At 39.8% G+C, this 21932-nt stretch overlaps 1 protein-coding gene across 5 annotated transcripts in view; it reads left to right on the forward strand.

Moving 5' to 3' along the window:
- syt7a (synaptotagmin VIIa) overlaps positions 1-21932 on the forward strand; it is a 671470-nt gene that overhangs the window by 538025 nt on the left and 111513 nt on the right. For all 5 annotated transcript variants that reach the window (XR_006313964.1, XM_043706001.1, XM_043706003.1 and 2 more), the window contains one exon: positions 7323-7458. Coding sequence is in view for 4 of the 5 variants with exons in the window: in XM_043706001.1 (XP_043561936.1) it covers positions 7323-7458 (136 nt within the window). In the remaining variant the exon portion in view is untranslated. The remainder of the gene's footprint in view (positions 1-7322; positions 7459-21932) is intronic.

Consider the following 21932-nt stretch of genomic DNA (forward strand, 5'->3'; position numbering starts at 1 on the left):
GGGTATGGAGGTGCTGGGCCTCCTCCACCGCCGCTCCCTCACCACCAGACGCCTGGAGGAAGAATGCCTCATCTTCCGCCTCGGAACACTTCAACCCCAGGGCATCAATGTGGATTTTAACAGTTTCCTCATTTCCCCTTCCCCCACCTCATCCTCGCTTCTAACCTCCAGCAACTCGATCCCTGACCTGTCCGGACTTGTCCGATCTGCCCAGCTCCTTTTCCACCTATCCACTCCACCCTCTCCTCCCTGACCTATCACCTTCATCTCCTTCCCCACTGACCTATTGTACTCTATGCCACTCTCTCCCCCCCCCCACCCTCCTCTAGCTTATCTCTCCACGCTTCAGGCTCTCTGCCTTTATTCCTGATGAAGAGCTTTTGCCCGAAACGTCGATTTTGCCTGTCTTCGGATGCTGCCTGAATTGCTGTGCTCTTCCAGCACCACTGATCCAGTACCATTTGTTAGTCAAATACTAAAGCATTCCACTCCAATGCAACAACACCAGCACAATCTTTAGGTTTGGGCTGACAAGTGGCAAGTAGCATAAACACAAAATAAGTCCCAGGCAATGAACATCTCCAAGAAGAGAAAATTTAAACACTGCCCCTTGACATTCAATTGCATTACCATCGCTGAATACTGCATTGTCAATATTCTGTTACCATTGATCAGAAATTGTTTTAGACCAGCTATTTAGGTGCTATGGCTACAAGGATAGATCAGCAGCTAGGAATCCTGCAGCGACTAACTCACCTCCTAACTCCCCAAAGACTGCTTACCATCTACAAGGTACTGGTCATGGGTGTGATGGAATAATCCCTGCTTGCCTGGATAAGTGCAGCTCCAGCAACACACAGAAGCTTAATGCCATCCAGAACAAAGCAACCTGCAGCTTTTCTATGTGTTTTATTCCCTTTACCACCAACATGTAAATTATGTTAAACTTAAGAATAGAATAGACCTTTTCGGCTTGCTCACCAATAGAGTAAGAACCTATTCCTGTAGAGTGAGAAGGGTAGACAAGCAAAAGAAAGCTAAGTTCTCCTTCCTCTCAATCACCAAACTCCAGATTTTCCCTCAATTCTGTTAACTGCACTCAATTTTCTTGCATCGTGACTCCTTGAAAACCTGTGCAACTCAGTAAATGATGAAGTTTCTACCATCTCAGAGGACCATTGGATTGCTGTCTTGTCAGAGATGGATGACTAGTGGTAAATTTAACCTGAGGTCTTCCACATCTCGGGTGAGGGGCAAGGTTGAGAAGGCAGGACTTTAATGCTAACCATGAGTTGAACCTGTGTTTTTGGTGTCACCTTGCATTGCAAACTGTCCAGTCAACTGAGCCAACTGATCCCTCTTCCACCAGCTATAATGTATAAGTCAGGAATGTGATGAAATGGTGCCCACTTGCTTAGATGAATGTGGCTGCAACAACATTCAAGAATTTCATCTTAGACAAAGCAATTTGCTTGCTTGACACCTTGTCTACTGCCTTATTCATTCTTCTTGTATCTACTTTCTCCATGTGTGTTCCAAAGCCAGGTGTGCTTGACCAAGTTGTTAAGCTTTCTACAGCATTTCAGAAACCCACAACTTTTGCAACCTTATTGAAATGTCACCACCTGACATGTTCTCCTCAAAATTCCATGTTTACTTGATTAGGGAATATAATATTGGTTCTTCACTGTTAGTGGGTCAAAATCCTGGGACTCTGTCCTGACAGCCCTGTGTGAATGCTGTCAACACATCGACTGCAATATCTCAACAAGGTGGTTCAAATGCATTCATGGCTGGCCAATAAATACCGGTGTTGCTCGTGAATACCAGATCCTTCTGTCCAAATATGAATAAAGTACTCAGAATATTTCGTGGGGAAAAAAAGCTGCAATTTCTTTTCTCTATAATTGCTTTCTCAAGACTGTACACTTGTAATTTATAATTCTGTTATATGAATACTTGTATTCATATTTCTGAATCAGTTGGACAATTAAGTATGTTTTCAAATAGATATTTTCAAGTTACTGGTATACTTCTCAAAGTGTAATCCTATACTTAGTTCATGAAATCATAGCACATTCCAACAATTGTATCCATGGCAAGGAATACTATCACTGTAGGCTGTATGCAATAAAGGGATAAATTTTCTGTGCAGCTTTCTGAAAGCCATCACCAGGGTCTAATGTGGGTAAGAAGCTTATACTTTCACTCATTTTCCTTGGGTAGCCAATTAGTGACCAAATGACAGGTTCCCTTTCCAATTAAGGTGGGATTCCAAGCTCTTGAAGGCTATCAGAGATTATCCAAATTGAAAGAAGAGCATGCTGCAATTGAAGGCGAGTGGGGGAGAAGAGACTTCAAAATGGGGGCATTGACTCTCCACCTTCCTAATCTTTGCACTAAAAACTAGCTTCTGCAGGTGACTCTGGGTCTCCACTGCTGGCAGTATTCTCATGTGGCTCTGTATATTCACATACTGTCCAATAATGAAACAGCTTACTATCGTATGTCTGTTGTCATCTCTCCAAGCACTTTCTCCTTCTGTTTTTACAATATTGATGGGATGCACATTGGACATAAGTAAAAGATAGACTATTTAATTCTCATCAATTCACATGGCTTGCATCTAAAATTGAGTAAATCAAATCTGGGCTATGTAAGACAATGCAACATGTTAGGTGTGTGGTTTCTACTTATGGAGATGGTAGACACCAAAAAACTATCTGCTATCGACTTAAATGAGGAACCATGAATAGCAGTGAAGTGGGATACGTTTTACACAGGTGAGAAAGATGACATAAAACTTTCGTAATTTGAAAGTGAATAGAACAGAAACAGGCAAACAGCCTAATATGGTCAGAACATGAAATAACTTGGTTCATAATGAAAAAGACCATTTCAGCCGATGGAATGAGTTTAGTTAAGATAATAAGTTTTTGTATGAGTAAGGACTACAATAACACAAGCTGGAGGAATGGAGATAATGAGAGGAACATGACTAAGATCAGGAGAATTTCAGGCAGCCACTATTTCCATCTGGCAAAGAAATAGACATCCATAGGTATACATCTGGTAAATGAGACTATGGAACTTGGGACTCATCATCTTACACAATCAAATTTTAAAGAGGGGATAATTTTATTCTATTGATATCTTTATTCTGTCATTTGAATTGTTAATTAATTACCATATGTGGAATAAGATGGAATGTGGGAGCTAACAAGACTCAGCAATGCCCATGTACCATGAGTTAACAAAAAAAAGTAGGTTATCTCGAAGTGAAAAGCCCTTGCTGCATTTTTTCATGTCAATTTAGTTGGTTGTGCAGACTCCAACATTTTAAGGGGAGGGGGGGGAGGCGGTGTTCTTGAATCCATTGTTTTATAACTACTAATGATAGATAAACAGGACTATTACACAAACTTTGTAATGTTTAGCAATACAGTGTAAAATAACCTCATCAGTTGCCTTCTTACTGAAGACTATAGACAACCATTTGACCAGGATAACAATTTCTGGGAATCTTTTTTTTAAATCAACCAATATTAACAGAAGTATACAAAGCTCTGATATCACTTGTATTAAGTCACTGAACTGCTTGCCTGTATCGTTATTGCAATGAGAATGACACAGCTCATGGTCTTCTAGTAATTTTAACAAGTCTAAGCTGTTAGGAATAAAAGAATGCTCAAGGGATGTTTTGCAGATGACGTAAAAGATGTTGATGAAAGGCTACAACCACCAGTTTGTACGTTTCTGTCCATGTCACTCTGAATCCACAGGATGGCTGGTGCAACAATGGTTAAACTCTGACTTCGGTTCAAGGAACTTTGTTGGGCACCAAGTCTATTCTGTTCTCCCTTTCCAGAAAGGTATTTAAGCATTGGATGCTTGAAACAGGAAAGCATTACATTTGTATTGATGAAACACGTATAAAATCAGTTTGATCAATAAACTTTTTAGTCTTCAACATACAACACTAAGTTGCCAAATTCTTTGTTTCCCTCATGGAGCTCCTCTTATTGCAAGGGTTCTCCTGGGTCACTTGTAGTGGTGGCCTACTGTTTGATTTTATAGACACATAGATGCTTCTAGTGACTTCTTGCTGTTTGGTAGGAAAGTTGACAAGAACGAAGAACTGTACTGCACAGGAACAAGTCCTTCAGACCATCAAGACTGCATTGACACATGATGCCTTTCTAAACTAAACCCTTTTGCCTATAGGTGATGCATATTCCTCTCTTTCCTGCTTATTCAGACATCTGTTAATATGACTTTTAATCATTACTTTTCTTTCTACTTCCACCACCTTCTCTGGCAGTGCATTCCAGGCATCACCCTCTGTGTAAAAAGAAAGACTTGTCTCTCATATCTCATTTAAACTTTATCCCCTTTTAAACTTACTCCAAACAGCATGCTAAATAGACTGAATCATTAAAATCCATCAAGTCTGCTTTCTGCTATTCCCAAACTGGTTGGATACTCATTTTGTTGCATTTCCACAAGGAAGTTAAAATGGAGGCCAAGGTAATTCAATCAATGGCTGGCAAAAGGAAATGATACTATAGTTGAATTTATTTTGTTCTCAAGTGGAACATGTCCAAGTGGAGATCAACAATGAAAATTGCAAGGGACCTTTCTATTTTCAGTGTCTAGAACATAGAGGCTAGTTGCAGCACTGCTGAGAACAACTGGTGTTGCATTCACTGAGGGTAACTGCTGTAGGTTTTTCTTGTGTCTATATATCATTACTATACAACACATTGCATTTGTCAATGGAACCAATGTTAGAAATCTTATTCTTAGCCTTACAGTATGTGTGTGCTTTCTAACTCATGTTGCAAAATATGTTGCTCTTTTTATAAAGCATAACTCTTATGTGCTTATACTCTAATACACAATGAATAAAATGAGATCCCCAATGTCACGTAAACATTGGGATAATGAAGGTAAGTTCAGGTTGGATGCTCAATTGACTTCAATAGAACCAAAATACATTGGGATATAAATCATGCATCCAATCCAAAAAGGCCATATTTTCATGCATTTATGAGGTGAAAGCCAGTGCTACAGTATTTCATGGTATGCAGATGTACAGATGTACTAATATGGCATAAAGTTTCCATTAGTCATAATTTTCTGTTATAAGTTAAAGGATGTTGTCAGGGTTGGAGGATTTGAATAATATAGGCTGGCGCTATTTTCCCTGGAGCGTTGGAGGCCGAGGGATGATCTTATAAAAGTTTATAAAATTCTGAGGAGCATGGATAGGGTGAATAGCTGAGGTGTTTTCCCCAGGGTAGGGTGTCCAAAACTAGAGGGCATAGGTTTAAGGGAGAGGGGAGAGATGTAAAAGGGACCTAAGGGGCAACTTTTCACACAGAGGGTGGCACATGTATGAAATGAGCTGCCAAAGGAAGGGATGAAGAGTGGTACAATTACAACTTTTAAAAGACATCTGGATGGGTATATGAATAGGAAGGGTTTAGAGGTAAATGTGCCAAATGGGACTAGATTAATTTCAAATATCTGGTCAGAATGGACGAGTTGGACCGAAAAGTCTGTTTCCATACTTTACAGCTCAATGGCTTAATGCGACCAGTTTTAATATAATATTTTTTAAATTCTAAGTATTGAACCAATTAACATAGGTTGGACATTTTTGCAATGCAAAATGAACTATTAAAAATAACTGAAGTCTCGCTTCATGCTGCACTAGCACATTTGAGGCTATCATAACTTAATTCTGCTTAGTCTCCTGGTTCAGTCCAAAACAAAGCTTATATCAAGCATGCTTGTTGGATTTGTCCATCTATGTCGCATTACTGTAATAAGCAGCACCTCTGTAAGGCAGCAATCATTTACGACTAATCAACTGAGACAACCACTTGTAAGATGACAAATGTGGCAAGCATTTTTAGTTTTGCTGAGTATTTGGTTGATATTTTAGCTAATTATTAGTGACACATCAGTGTAGCAGATTTTCTGCAGCTTTGCCTTCAGGTGCTGAGTTGCTTCAATTTGTTGGCTTGAATACACATCTCGAATTCAACAGGGTCCATTGATAAATGCAATGTTCGATTTGGATATTTATGAAGTTTAGTAGCTTTTGCATTTGTATTATGATATGTCAAGAGCACAGGATTATTTCACCATGAAATTACCAGTGATCATTAATATAGCGAGCAATTTTAAAAATGCAAAATTGTGCAAACAAGAGGGGTTCAAACTTCTTTGTGAAAGTTGCTACTCATCCTTAATAGTTACCTATAATGCAGGCTGTGTTACTGACACATAATACATTGCAGTCATAAATGTCACAAGTGCATGAAAGTTTGAGATCTAGACTTATCAGCCATGTGTAAACTAGGCTTCTAGTTACCACTGTCAATGAGCTTCTAATCAACAAACAATTGCTCATTGTAAAATATATTGTGATTTTCCTTAAGTCAACAAAACAAAGAAGTTACAACACAAACTAAATCAAGTTTCCATTAATCACTCAACATATAGGGAGAATTTATGAATCCTTGTGACAACTACATTACTATATTACAAATGTGCTTATTTTGTATAACTACTCCTTTCCATTACCCATTTGCTAAGTCTTTTTCCGTATCTGTTTCAACTTCTTTCAACTTTCAGACCTCTACATTATTGTATCAAGTGATTGAATCCTACTTGGTTTTCCTCAAATTATAAATGTTACAGTTATTTGTGTCCAGTTCATTATCGAGTCACACAATGGTCATATTAGTTGCAGTTCACTAGTGGAAGGAAATTTCTGAAACTTTGGATAAAGATAACCAACATTTATGATGAAGTTTCCATAAAGTGGTGAGTTTGTGGCTTACGTGACCTAATATTGATTACAGGAATATTATTATAAGCCAATGCTGCCCAAGATTTGGATCACAAATTCACCATTAGTTCCATTATAGATGATAAGTATCAATATGCACAAGTGTAAAAATAAAATATCTTTCATCAACCTATTTTTCATATTCCATCATTTTCTGGAATATTTCCCAAGTATCTATATAATTAATGATATGGTTTATTAAATTGGTTAAATTGTCATGATTAATTACTTAACATATAATTTTTTTTGTTTTTGAAACTTGCAAACTATTTTGAGAATATGTGGAGTGCTTTTGAAGCAGGTTCACTGGGGAAATTATGATCTTTTGCAGCTGTCAAATCCTAGTTAGGCTAGGGAAAGAAAAGGGATCCAGTCTTCTTGCTAATGGAACATCTCACAGTTATCACCCTGGCAATATTGGTCTTTTGGTCAGATTGTTGACTGTTATTTCTATTTGCAGGTTACCCACTGGAAATAAGCCTGTAAATACAACCCCTGTGCAAGGGCAGGTCCCTCAGGATGACTCTGATAGGAAAACAGAACCTCGCTCTTCCGTCTCAGACCTTGTGAATTCCCTCACAAGTGAGATGCTGATGGTGAGTAATCAGACATAACAATACCATGTAACAACCTGATGAAAAGACTATTCCCTTAAATTCCATCTTACAGCATTGATGAAGGACCATGCAAAATTGACATGGTCAAACGAACTAAGACTTTGGTCAGCTCGTAGAACTTTTAATTGGAGCAGTCTTGAGTGTCTGAATTGCCGACGCCAGCTCTTAATTCTTGTTATGTAAAATGAGATTGCATGAGTTAGCACAATTTATCAATAATATATTAAAATGTTGGAGGAGCTTAATTCTCTGTGGACACCACATTGGTCATACTTTGCATACCTCAGACATCTTAATTTAGTGTATTCTGATTCACCTTGAGCAAATTAATATTACTTAAATAGGGAATAATTCAATTTGTGTCTGCTTGTTCAACATGATTCATTGCACACATTTAGACCCTTGGAGACAGAAGATAGCCATGCTATATAACTTTTCAGAGTGGATCAGGCAAACCTGTCTCCCTCAAGGAATACCCATTTCATGAGTACAAATTCAAAAAACAAAGCCAGACTCTTAACTGAGTTTCTAATTATTTCATGTTTTCGAGGTTTATCAAAGTTTTTCAGGCAATAACTGGAAGTATGGATATGCCCAAAGGTAGCATGGAAATATGATACAGAGATACTGTTCACCTCCTATCCTCTTTTTTTTTATTGAATTGACGATACCCAGATGTAGGAAATCCCCATGAATTTGGAAGTTTTCAAGGGTCTGTGCAATAATTGATAGGATAACTCCCATGTAATTTTGCCAATTTTATTTTACAAAATAGGAGTTTCTAGGCTTTTGCCAATAGATATAAGGCTGACGGTTCAGAAATCAGTTATATGCCAATAAGCCTCCCAACTTCTCTAGAACTGTCTACTACTTTTGTCAGATGAAGACTCTGTTAGAGTGTTCCATGTCAGGAATAACTACAGGTCATTTATGGCCTAAGATAGGAAAGACTGTACTTGTAGGTCCAAAGAAGTGCAAAAGCAAATGCCATGAAATTTGCCTCATTGAGTGCAAATAAATCAGTGTTCAAAATAGTGCTTGCAGATTAAAAGGACCTCCATACTCAGTTGAACCCTGGCGTGCTTGAGGTAATGAGATTGTCTATTTGATTCTTAAAAGAATTGGCATCACTATAAATTTTAAAACCAGTGCATAATATTTTGCTTTCAGTATACTAAGTAATGTTGAATTAAGCTGCAGTTGCTCAGTGATTGTATCGGTTGAAAAATATTGGCAGTAAAGCAGAACTAGATTAAGAGCACAGCCAAATTTCTCTTGGTGTTTGTTGCCAGAACCAAAGCAAGAAGCCATCTAACTGCACCGTGCAAGTTTAGTTGAAATCCAGAACAATGGGGAGTGCTAACATTCCTGATGCAGTACTTTTAGTTATATATTTAATGTATTTTTATATTATTTGAGTACACCTGATACCAAATGCAAAGTTCGGTCACTGCAGGCTGAGAGTAAATATATAATTGAGCCAGTTTATAAGACCATAAGGCATAGGAGCGGAAGCAAGGCCATTCGGCCCATCGAGTCCACTCCGCCATTCAATCATAGCTGATGGGCATTTCAACTCCACTTACCCGCATTCTCCCCGAAGCCCTTAATTCCTTGTGACATCAAGAATTTATCAATTTCTGCCTTGAAGACATTTAGCTTCCCAGCCTCCACTGCACTCTGTGGCAATGAATTCCACAGGCCCACCACTATCTGGCTGAAGAAATGTCTCCGCATTTCTGTTCTGAATTTACCCCCTCTAATTCTAAGGCTGTGTCCACGGGTCCTAGTCTCCTCGCCTAACGGAAACAATTTCCTAGCATCCATCCTCTCCAAACCGTGTATTATCTTGTAAGTTTCTATTAGATCTCCCCTTAAACTTCTAAACTCCAATGAATACAATCCCAGGATCCTCAGCCGTTCCTCATATGTTAGACCTACCATTCCAGGGATCATCCGTGTGAATCTCCGCTGGACACGCTCCAGTGCCAGTATGTCCTTCCTGAGGTGTGGGGACCAAAACTGGACACAGTACTCCAAATGGGGCCTAACCAGAGCTTTATAAAGTCTCAGTAGCACAACAGTGCTTTTATATTCCAACCCTCTTGAGATAATTGACAACATTGCATTCGCTTTCTTAATCACGGACTCCTAGAGGTAGTGAAAACGTAACTTTTCTTTGGCCATTTGATCTGCTGCCAGATTTGCTTCTGGTTCTATAATACATGGTAGTGGTAAGTGGGATTATGGATAAAGGAAAGCCAGTGGCTGAGAAACCGAGAACATCAGATTTGTTCAAATCAGTGCTAAATCAATACTAATCGCATTTATAGCGATATATCATTTTTCAGGTTTCTTCAAAACCTTACACGCTGTGTTATGTCAGTACTACTTAGGAACAAACTACAGTCTAATCCATGAAATGCAACATTGTTTTGGAAATTTGAATCAATCAATATCTTGATTTAACAGTGAGCATACCATGGCAATTCAAAGCATAGTGCTTAAGATATTGAGTTAGCAAATAACATTAAATAAAAGGAATATCTGATATATGAAACTTGTCTTGATTTGCTCCTCTTTGCCTTGACATTGTTATTTGGTAGTCAATCATTGAAACAATGGATTAGTACAGACAATATTTAAAGATGTCTGCTGTCAACTCAGTATTGCCTTCACAGCCTGATTTAGGGATGGAGATACATCATGCACTATTATAATTAGGACATTGTGACCAGATATTTTCTCAGGTTCAGAGCTTCTGACTACTCCTGAAAGCAAGTTGTATGTTCATGCAATTTGCAATATGTCTTTACCAGTCAATACCTTGGCAAATCACAGAGATTAGAAAATGACAACAATGTTTTTATTTGGTTTATGTATGGGTCAAAATCCTGGAACTGTTTTTAGCAGTTCTATGGGTGTACCTACTCCATATAGACTGCAGAAGATGGCTCACATCTAACTCCTCAAGGGCAGCTAGCGATAGGCAGTAAATACTGGCCTCGCCAGTGATGCCCACATCCTGTGAAGGAATAATTCAAAAAGAAAAGTCACTTAAGTGTAATGAAATCTCCCAAAGCACGTCTCAAGAGCATGACAGAACAAACTTTGACACTGATCCGTAAATAAGGATAGATACATTAAAGTTTGGTATTCGATGCAAGTTTTAAGGAGCTTACAGGGGAAGTAAAGTTAATGGAAGGACTTTCAAAACTTTGGGCTTTGACAATTGAAGGCATAGTCATCAATGAATTAGCAATTAAAATCAGAGATGCTTAAGAGGCAAGAGTTATTGGGGGAATACGAGGCTGGAGGAAATTCTGTAGCGGAATTTGAAGGCCCGGATGAAATATCAAAATGGACCAGTGAGCAGTTTTTATGTGTGCGGAACATCCTACCAGCAAAACATTGGATGCCCTCAAGTTTACATAGGGTAAGACATTGTCGGCCTGCCAGGAGTTCATTGGAATCGTAAAACCGAGAGATAGAACAATGCGAAGAAGGTTTTGGTAGCATTTGAACTAAAGCAAGGACACAGTCATCTTATTGAAGGCACTGATATGGGTTTAAAGCCCATCTCAAGAGACAAATATGAAATCAGGTTTATGAACAACCTCACACATTTGTCATTGTTGCGATCCTGGTAGGAAGCCTTCTCTTTTAAAAAGAAAATCATTGAGATATGAACTGAAAGAATTAATTACCTTTTAATCAAACACAAAAGCAAGTACGAGTAAATTGACATTATAATTTATAACACGCCACGCTATAAATTTTCTATTGCCCCCACCCTGGCTTGGGCCTTGGAGCTCCTTAAAACCTGAAAGTCCATTTCCTTTTTTGTGTCCCAATCCAAAGGTATGCCACAGACCTCTGAAATTCAGTTTGATTTATCCTCATTATTTCAGTTATTTTCTGAGGTATGATATTTCATGGAATTCTGCCATTCATTTCTGGCTAAGTAATTTTCCAAATTCATTTATCAACTTCTCAACTCAGACTCAGGCTTCACTGCATTCTTCAAGCTAACTGCTGGTTTTGACCATCAGAATAACAAGTGAATTTCTTCCTGTAGCCCTGAGCCAGGTAATCTTAGAGCTTGTCTCCCTCTCTCTGATTTCAACCTATGCTGCAACCTACACAAGAACAAATCTACAATTGTCTTCTACGAGAAACACCCAGATAAATTAGACAAAACAACCTTCGAATCACTAATAGCCATTTCCATTTCAAAGTGGAATACCTGGGATGTACCAAACAGAAATGTAAGAAGTGATCTACTAATCTTCAAAACAACTGATTGATTTGAGTAAGCTGTACAATAATTTATATCTCGACTCGAGATGATTGCACTCTTTCCAGACATTTTGCTTCCTTTTGAGGAAGACTTATTTCATAAACTGACCATAGGCTCCCAGTTTATTTTAATCTAACACATATGTGAATGATTTAAACATCCTATTACAATAAGCATGGATGTTCCAGCTATACCAAAAGGTCAACAATAGGTCATCCATTCTCTTACGTTTCTCAGTTCTACATCTGATATTATAAGAAATATTTAAACATAGTGGTGCATACCAGTTTCTTAACCAAGTGTGTCCACTTATCTTCCGTTTATCGCATAAACCTATAATCTCATTCAGCCTAAATATGGGCTTTACTTGTACCATTTCATTGGTCCTTCAAATCAGAAACAGCCTTGGTTCCTGATAGCCCTTCTGTCTTGGCTGCTGGCATATTCTCTCTGCTTTCTCCTACATGTTCTAGACACAGACTGATCAATACAGAATAGATATACAACAACTAAAGAAACTCCCTAACCCCCGCAGTTCCTTATATGACAGAATAACACACACAACCTGTCTCCAGGTAGAGTCATAGAGATATACAGCTCAGAAACAGACCCTTCGGTCCAACTTGCCCATGCCAACCAGATGTTCTAACCTAATCTAGTCCCATTAGCCAACATTTGTCCTTGTCTATTTACCTTATCCATGCCCCTTGTGATTTTATAAACCTCTATAAGGTTGTCCCTCAGCCTCTGACGCTCCAGGGAAAATAGCCCCAGTCTATTCAACTTCTCCCTATTGCTTAAATCCTCCAACCCTGGCAATGTCCTTGTAAATCATTTCAGAAAACTTCCAAGTTCCACAACATTCTTCCTATAGCAGGGAGACAGGAATTGCACTCAGTATTGCACGAGTGGCCTAACCAATGTCCTGTACAGCTGCAACATGACCTACCAACTCCTATATTTCAGTGCACTGACCAATAAAAGCAAGCATACCAAACATCATCTTCACTATCCTATCTACCTGTGATTATACTTTTAAAAATCTGCACTCCAAGGTCTCTTTGTTCAACAACACACCCCAGACCTTACCAAGAAGTGTAAAGGTCCTCCCTGATTTGCCTTTCCAAAATGCAGCCCCTCACATTTATCTTAATTAAGCTGCATCTGCCACTCCTTGGCCCATTGGCCCATTGGATCAAGATCTCATTGTACTCTGAAGTAACCTACATCACTATCCACTACACCTCCAATTTTGGTGTCATCTGCAAACTTACTAACCAAACCTCCTATGTTCACATCCAAATCATTGAGATAAATTGAAAGAAAGCAAATGGATCCTTGTGGCATAGCTGGTCACAGGCCTCCAGTCTGAAAAGCAATCTTGCGCCACCATCCTCTGTCTTCTACCTTTGAGCCAGGTTCTGTATCCAAATAACTAATTCTCCTTGTATTCCATGTGACCTTCCTAAGCAGTCTACCATGAGGAACCTTGTCGAATGCCTTACTGAAGTCTATTTGGATCACGTCCACTGCTCTGCCCTCATCAATCCTCTTCGCAACTTCTTCAAAAATCTCAATCAAGTTCTTGAGACATGATTTCCCACACACAATGTTGACTATTCCTAATTAGTCCTTGCCCTTCCCAATACATGTAAATCCTGTCTCTGAAGATTCCCTCCAACAACTTGCCCACCACCAACATCAGTCTATAGTTCCTAGCTTCTCCTTACCATTTTCTGAAATATTGGCACAACATTAGCCAACCTTCATTCTTCCAGCACCTTGCCTGTGGCCATTGGTGACACAAATACCTAAACAAGGAACCCACCAAACTCTTCCCTAGCTTCCCACAGAATTCTAAGGTACACCTGATCAGGTCCCAGGGATTTAGATACCTTTATACTTTTTAAGATGTCCAGCACAACCACCTCTGTAATATGGACATTTTTCAAGATGTCGCTATTTATTTCCCACGTACTCTACTATATCCTTGGAGATAGTGACGACTGCAGATGCTGGAGAAGTCAGAGTCAATAAAGTGTGGAACTAGAAAAAGCCCAACAGGTCAGTCATCATTGAAGGAGCAATAGAGTCAACGTTTCAGCTATCAGGAGTCCTGATAAAGGTTTATGCTCAAAACATCGATTCTCTTGCTCCTCAGGTGCTGCCTGACCAGCTATGTTTTTTCCAGCGCCACTTCATTCATATCCTTCTCCACAGTAAACTCTGATGCAAAATGCTTGTTTTGTATCTCCACCATTTCCTGCAGTTCCACACATAGGTGGCCTTGCTGATCTTTCAGGGGCCCTATTCTTTCCCTAGTTACCCTTTTGTCCTTAATGTATTTGTAGAATCCCTTTGAATTCTCTTTAACCCTATTTGCCAAAGATAGAAATGCAAAGTTGTTATCATTTAAATTTAAACCTCTTATTTGATCTGAAAGCTATATGGACAGTTTAAAACCTTCCCTTTTTGCTTATCATTGAGTTTCAATCTTCTCTGACCTATGGAATTATATGAAAAACTTTAACTCCTGCAGACCATCACCTCAAAGGATGGTTAATCAGGCTCTCCTTGTTTAACTTTTCAAACTTTATGTCATGGCTTCATTAATATAAAATGTGTCTATTGTTGTTCTATAATTAAGCTGGGACTGTGTGCCAGCAATTTATACTGATATCTTTTCATTCATTCAATATTTGAAAAATCTTATATATTTTTAATACTAAGATTGAGATCAACTCAGCTGTGTCAGTCATTTCCCTCCACAGGTTTACCGATACAAAATAAAACCACAAGATGTAGGAGTTGAAGTTAGCTTTTCAACCCATCAAGTGTGCTCCGCCATTGAATGGGATCACTGTTAATCTGATAATCCTCAACTCCACTTTCTTGCCATTTCCCCATAGCCTTTGATTCTCTTACTGATTAAAATCTGTCACAACCTTGAATATCCTTAATAATCCAGTCTTAACAGCCCTTTGTGGTAAAGAATTCTATAGATTTATTACCCTCTGAGAGAAGTTCCTCCTCATCTGTCTTAAATATGCAAACTCTTGTTCTGAGTGTATGATCTTAGACTCTCCCAGAAGGGGAAACAACCTTTCCACATCTACTCTGTCGAGCCCCCTAAGAATCCTATATGTTTCTATACTGTTCGAATGAACACAGACCTAATTTATTCAATGCTCCCCCATACGACATTCCCTCCATATCCAATATCAGCCTAGAGAACCTTACCTGGACTGCTTCCAATGCCAGTATATCTTTTCTTAATGAAACAGACCAAAGCTGTCACAGTATTCCAGCTTGTAGTCTGACAAGTGCTTTCTATGGCTTCAGTAAAACCTCCCTACATTTATACTCCATTTCCTTTGAAATGAAGGCCAATATTCCACTTGCCTCCCCTATTACCCATTAAATTTGGATGCTCTCTTTCTGTGATCTATGAACAAGAACTCCAAAATCCCTGTGTTCTGTGGCTTTCTGCAGTCTTTCTCCAATTCAATAATATTCAACACCTCTATTCTTCCTGCCAAAGGGCATAATTTCACATTCTCGCCCGTTATATTCCATCTATTAAGTTTTTCGCCCACTCATTTACCCTTTCTTTATCCCTCTGTATATTCTTTGTGTCATCTTCACCACTTGCAAACTTTTTGACAACTGCAAACTTGGCAGTAATCCATTCATTATTCTCATCCAAGTCATTAATATATATTACAAATATTTATGGCCACAGCACTGACCCCTGTGACACTCCAGTAGTTAGGGTTGCCATCTTGAAAATGCCAACCATAGCCCAACTAACCCAAACTATTTGTTAGCCAATCATCTGTCAATGCTATTACATTACCTTCAACACCATGGGCTCTTATTAATTAGCCACACATGTGGTACCTTATCAAATACATTTTTAAAGTCCAAATATATTACATCCATTAATTCCTCTTAACTATACTGCTTGATACTGCAACCCAACTCAAAAAATTCTAATAGATTTCCCTGTCATAAAGTCATGCTTACCCTGCTTGATCATATTATGTATTTCTAAATTCCTATAAAATACTCCCCTTGCCTAATCCTCAATGTGTACTATTTTCTGGTTTCTCTCCTATCTCTCCTCATGGTTTCTCTGAGTTCCTCTGTCCATGCAACTCACCTCCTAATCCTTTGACTGTATCACATTGTGACCTTCTGAATTTCTCCCTCAGCTCCCATGTTAATTAAAATTGCTAACAATTCTCTCTCTCTCTCCAGATACATTCCCCATTTCCTTCATATTTGTCACCTCTCTCCTTAAAGGAACCTTAACCCAAACCACCTTTTTAATCTACTACTCCATCTTCAGCCTTCTAATTCCTTGAGTGTGTTGTCACCTCCCTAAATGCATACCCATTATTTTCTGAGTTGCTGAGTTTGATCCCCTAGAATCACATTTCTATCCAGCTATTGTAGCAACATTGCTCAAGCAAAGTTACATGCGGCATTTTATCCATAGAAAGGTGTGGTATCCCTTCCTCTCCTTCTCAATCTGTCTGCAGTTTTTGATATGGTTCACTACACCTACTTCCTTAAATGCCTCTCCAACATTGTTCAAATGAGTGGGATTGCATGCACCTGATTCCATTCTTACCTTTCCAATCACAGCTCTTGTAGTGCAATGTTGGTCCCTACCTCTGAGCCACGATACCTGGTTTCAAGCCCAACCTGCTCCAGAGGTGTATACTGATATCTCTGAACTGGTTGATTAGAAAATTTCCACAGCCAATTACTTAAAATGTCTTCGCTTGATCCCACAGTGTTAACCATAGTGTTTCCAAAAGTCTATCCTTGGTTTGTCTTATTTCTTACTTGCATGCCACCTCACAGTGACATCATCTGAAAACATAGCAGCAGTTTTCACATCTGGGAACAAAACCAAACTCTATCTTGCTACCACCTTTTTCAACTTTTTCATTGTCATGCAATTATCAGTTTACTTGTCTGATTTCTACCACTAGATAAGCAAATGTTTCCTCAAATTAAATATTAGAGAAACCAAACGGATGTCTACTGCACGTAATAAACTTCATTCCCTAGCTTCCAACATCCATCCTTTCTGAAGCTGATCTGAACTGTCAGAACCTTGATATCATGTTTGATCCAAGATGTGCTTCCATCTACTTACCCACAACATCACTCTATCCCCTCCAACACTCATTTCCTCTCTCATAACCTCACCTAACTATACCAAACTTCAACTCTTTTGCTGCTGAAACCCTCAACTATGTTCTTTTTTTTTGCCATGACTATTCCAATGGACTACGAAAAAATGAGGTCTGCAGATGCTGGAGATCAGAGTCAAGAGTGTGTTGCTGGAAAAACACAGCAGGTCAGGTAGCATGCAAGGTGCAGGAGAATCGACGTTTTGGGTCAGAGCCCTTCATCAAGAATTCCAGTGGACTCCTGGCCATCGCCTATTATCTACTCAGTGCCAATCTCAGGCCATCTAAATCTTCCTGTTCATTCCTTACTGGCTCCAAGATGAGATTATACATCAATCCAGTGCTCACTGACCTGTTGGTTCTCAGTGAAACAATTATTTTGATTTTAAAAATTCTCATCCATTTCAAGTCCATCTGTGGCTTGGCCCATCTCATATCTGTAAAGGTTCTAGGGCCACAATTCTCCAAGTATTTTTGCATCTCTAATTTTGGTGTGTTGACCACCCTTCGTTAACTAAGCTGCAAGTTTGCTTCTTAAACCTCTCTGCCTCTTTCACTTCTTTGGTCATGATTCAGAAGGAGGTCATTCAACCCACTCTCTGTACATGTTTTTAGATCATTTTGTTTTAGTAACAAATTCCTGCTTTTTCTCCACAACACTGCACATTAGAGGCCATTGTTTCTAGTGAGCTAAAATGCTTCAATTGAATGTCTCTTCCAGGCAGTGCATTCCAAACTGAACCACTCACTTGGTGAAGATTTTTTTTTCCCCTCACCTTGCATTTGCTGCTTTGCAAAATAATTAAAATCTGTACACTCTGCTTCTCAGTCGTTTTACAAGTGGGAATAATTTCTTCCCATCCATTCCGTGCAGACACCTCATGACTTTGAAAATTTATATAAAGGTTCCCCTCATCTTTCTCCTTTCCAAGCAAAAATGTGTCAACCTCTCCAATCTATCTTCATAACTGAAGTTTATTAGGCAAGAACTTTCAAAAGCTGGTTGGGGATGTTTCTAGGTAAAGAGATGGCTGAAAAATGGGAAGCTTTCAGCAATGAGATAATGAGAATCCAGAAAAAGTATATTCCTGTCAGGGGGAAAGGGAAGGCTGGTAGGTATAGGGAATGCTGGATGACCAAAGAAATTGAGGGTTTGGTTATAAAAAAGAAGGAAGCACATGTAAGGTATATACAGGATAGATCGAGTGAATTCTTAGAAGACTATAAAGGTAGTAGGAGTATACTTAAGAGGGAAATCAGGAGGGCAAAAAGGGGACAAGAGACAGCTTTGGCAAATAGAATTAAGGAGAATCCAAAGAGTTTTTACAAATACATTAAGGACAAAGGTAACTAGGGAGTCAATAGGGTCCCTCAAAGACCAGCAAGGCGGCCTTTGTGTGGAGCCACAGAAAATGGGGGAGATACTAAATGAGTATTTTGCATCAGTATTTACTGTGAAAAAGGATATGGAAGATATGGACTGTAGGGAAATAGATGGTGACATCTTGCAAAATGTCCATACTACAGAGGAGGAAGTGCTGGATGTCTTGAAACGAGTAAAGGTGGATTCATCTCGAGGACCTGATCAGGTGTACCCGAGAACTCTGTGGGAAGCTAGAGAAGTGATTGCTGGGCCTCTTGCTGAGATATTTGTATCATCGATAGTCACAGGTGAGGTGTGGGTCGACTAGAGGTTGGCTAACGTGGTGCCACTGTTTATGAGGGTGCTAAGGACAAGCCAGGGAACTCTTGACCAGTGAGCCTGACGTCGGTGGTGGGCAAGTTGTTGGTGGGAATCCTGAGGGACAGGATGTACATGTATTTGGAAAGGCAAGGGCTGATTAGGGATAGTCAACATGGCTTTGTGCGTGGGAAATCATGTCTCACAAACTGGCTTGAGTTTTTTGAAGAAGTAACAAAGAGGATTGATGAGGTCAGAGTGGTAGATGTGATTTATATGGACTTCAGTAAGGCATTTGACAAGGTTCCCCATGGGAGACTGATTAGCAAGGTTGGATCTCATGGAATACGCGGAGAACTAGCCATTTGGATACAGAACTGGCTCAAAGGTAGAAGACAGAGAGTGGTGGTGGAGGTTTGTATTTCATACTGGAGGCCTGTGACCAGTGGAGTGCCACAAGGATCGGTGCTGGGCCCTCTACTTTTTGTCATTTGCATAAATGATTTGGATGTGAGCATAAGAGGTACAGTTAGTAAGTTTGCAGATGACACCAAAATTGGAGGTGTAGTGGACAGCGAAGAGGGTTACCTCAGATTACAACAGGATCTTGACCAGATGGTCCAATGGGCTGAGAAGAGGCAGATGGAGTTTAATTCAGATAAATGTGAAGTACTGCATTTTGGGAAAGCAAATCTTAGCAGGACTTATACACTTAATGGTAAGGTCCTAGGGAGTGTTGCTGAACAAAGAGACCTTGGAGTGCAGGTTCATAGCTCCTTGAAAGTGGAGTCACAGGTAGACAGGGTAGTGAAGAAGTTGTTTTGTATGCTCTCTTTTATTGGTCAGAGTATTGAATACAGGGGTTGGGAGGTCATGTTGCGGCTGTACAGGACATTGGTTAGGCCACTATTGGAGTATTGAATGCAATTCTGGTCTCCTTCCTATAGGAAAGATGTTGTGAAACTTGAAAGGGTTCAGAAAAGATTTACAAGAATGTTGCCAGGGTTGGAGGGTTTGAGCTAGAGGCAGAGGCTGAACAGGCTGGGGCTGTTTTCCCTGGAGCGTCGGCAGCTGAGGGGTGACCTTATAGAGGTTTACAAAATTATGAGAGGCATGGAAAGGGTAAATAGGCAAAGTCGTTTCCCGGGATTGGGGAGTCCAGAACTAGAGGCCATAGGTTTAGGGTGAGAGGGGTAAGATATAAAAGAAACCTATGGGGTAACTTTTCACACAGAGGGTGGTATGGGTATGGAATGAGCTGCCAGAGGAAGTGGTGAAGGCTGGTACAATTGCAACATTTAAGAGGTGTTTGGATGGGCATATGAATAGGAAGGGTTTGGAGGAATATGGGCTGGGTGCTGGCAGGGGGCCTAGATTGGGTTGGGATATCTGGACGGCATGGACGGGTTGAACCGAAGGGTCTGTTTCCATGCTGTACATCTCTATGACTATATGACTCTGTAACAGTGCAGAAGCAAAGAAATGTAAGTGTCAATGTACACATTTCACCAAAATTGTGAAGCATTGGTGTGACAATGATGTCATTGGACTTGCAATCCAGAAACCCAAGTCAATGTTTTCGGCAAATGTGTTCAAAACCCATCATGACAGATAGTGATATTTTAATTCAATAAAAATTTGAAAATAAAAGCTAGCTTAAGGCGACCGTGTAACCATTGTCAAAGGTCATCCCCATCTGTTTCACTCATGACCTTTAGGGGAGGAAATGTGCTGTCTTTATCTGGTCCTCACTACATGTGACTCCAAAGCCACATGGTTGACTCTGAACTGCCTTCTGGACAATTAGAAATGGGGAACAAAAGCTGGCCAGGCCAGTGACACCCATATCCCACGAATTCATAAAAAAAACCTGGTGCACAGGTATAAAATTAATCAAAAAGGTAGTGAGTGGAATTTTGCCTTTATCTCAAGGGAACTCAATGCACAAAATTGAGGAGATGGTGCTTTAGTTATACAAAGCTTTGGTCAGACCCAATCTAGAGTACCATATTCAGTCACAGGCATTGAACCTCAATAAGATCATTAGGATTAAAGCCCTGTTGTGGTCAATTATTTTATGAATTTATCTCAGGAAGCTCGAGATACAGATCAACGGTCATTTATTGAGCACCCCTGAAAAGCTTCCAAGGTAATAGGGATTATTAAGGATGAGATTGTGGAGTACTTGGAAGTGCATGGTAGATTAGGGCTGAGTCAGCATGATTTCATCAAGGATATGACTTCCTGACACATTTGTTAGAATTCTTTAAGGAGATATGAGCAAGTTAGACAAAGGAGAGCTGGTGGTTATGACCTATTTGGATTTGCAGAATTAATGTACTGTCAAGGTGCCACACAAGAAACGGCTAAATAAGTTAAGAGCTTGTGGTGTTTGGAGACAAGATACTGGCATGGATAGAGGATTGGCTGACTGGCCAATCAGCCAATGGACAGAGAGTGGGGATGAAGACAACTTTTTCAGGAGGCTAGTGGAGTTTGCAGGGGTCAGTGTTGGGACCACAAATATTTTTGCTCTGAATGAAGGAACTGAAGGCATTGTTGCTAAGTTTTCAGATAACACACAGTTCGGTGAAATGAGTGTTGAGAAAGCTGGGAGGCTGCAGAAGGAGTTGAACAGGCGAGGGGAATGAGCAAAGAAGTGGCAGTTCAGAAGGCAAATGTATGTGAGCATTAATTTTGAGAGGGCCAGAATACAAGAGCAGAAATATACTGCTGAGGTTGAATACGTTTCTGGTCAGACTGCATTTGGAATATTGTGAGTAGGTTTGGGCCCCATATCTAAGGAAGGATGTTCTTGCATTGGAAGGGATCCAGAGGAGGAATTATCCAAGGGATTGTCATATGAGTAGCGGTTGAGGACTCGAATCTGCTGTCAATGGAATTTAGAAGGGTGAGAGGGAATCTCATTGAAACTTACTGAATACTGAGAGGCCTGGATAGAGTGGACATGGAGAAGATATTTCCACTAATAGGAGAGACTAAGACCAGAGCGCTCAGCTTTAGGGTGAAGGGATGAGCCTTTAGAACTAAGACAAGGAGGACCTTCTTCAGCCTGACGATGGTGAACCTGTGGAACTTATTGCCATAGAAGCTGTGGAAGTCAAGTTATTGAGTATATTTAAGACAGATTTGGATGGTATGGGGATCAAGAGTGATGGGGAGAAGGCAGGATAATGGGGTTGAGAAAAGTATTAGCCATGATTGAATGGTGGAGAAAATCTGATGGGCCAAATGGGCTAATTCT

Source organism: Chiloscyllium plagiosum, chromosome 16, assembly GCF_004010195.1.
Source record: "Chiloscyllium plagiosum isolate BGI_BamShark_2017 chromosome 16, ASM401019v2, whole genome shotgun sequence".
Lineage (NCBI taxonomy): Eukaryota > Metazoa > Chordata > Chondrichthyes > Orectolobiformes > Hemiscylliidae > Chiloscyllium > Chiloscyllium plagiosum.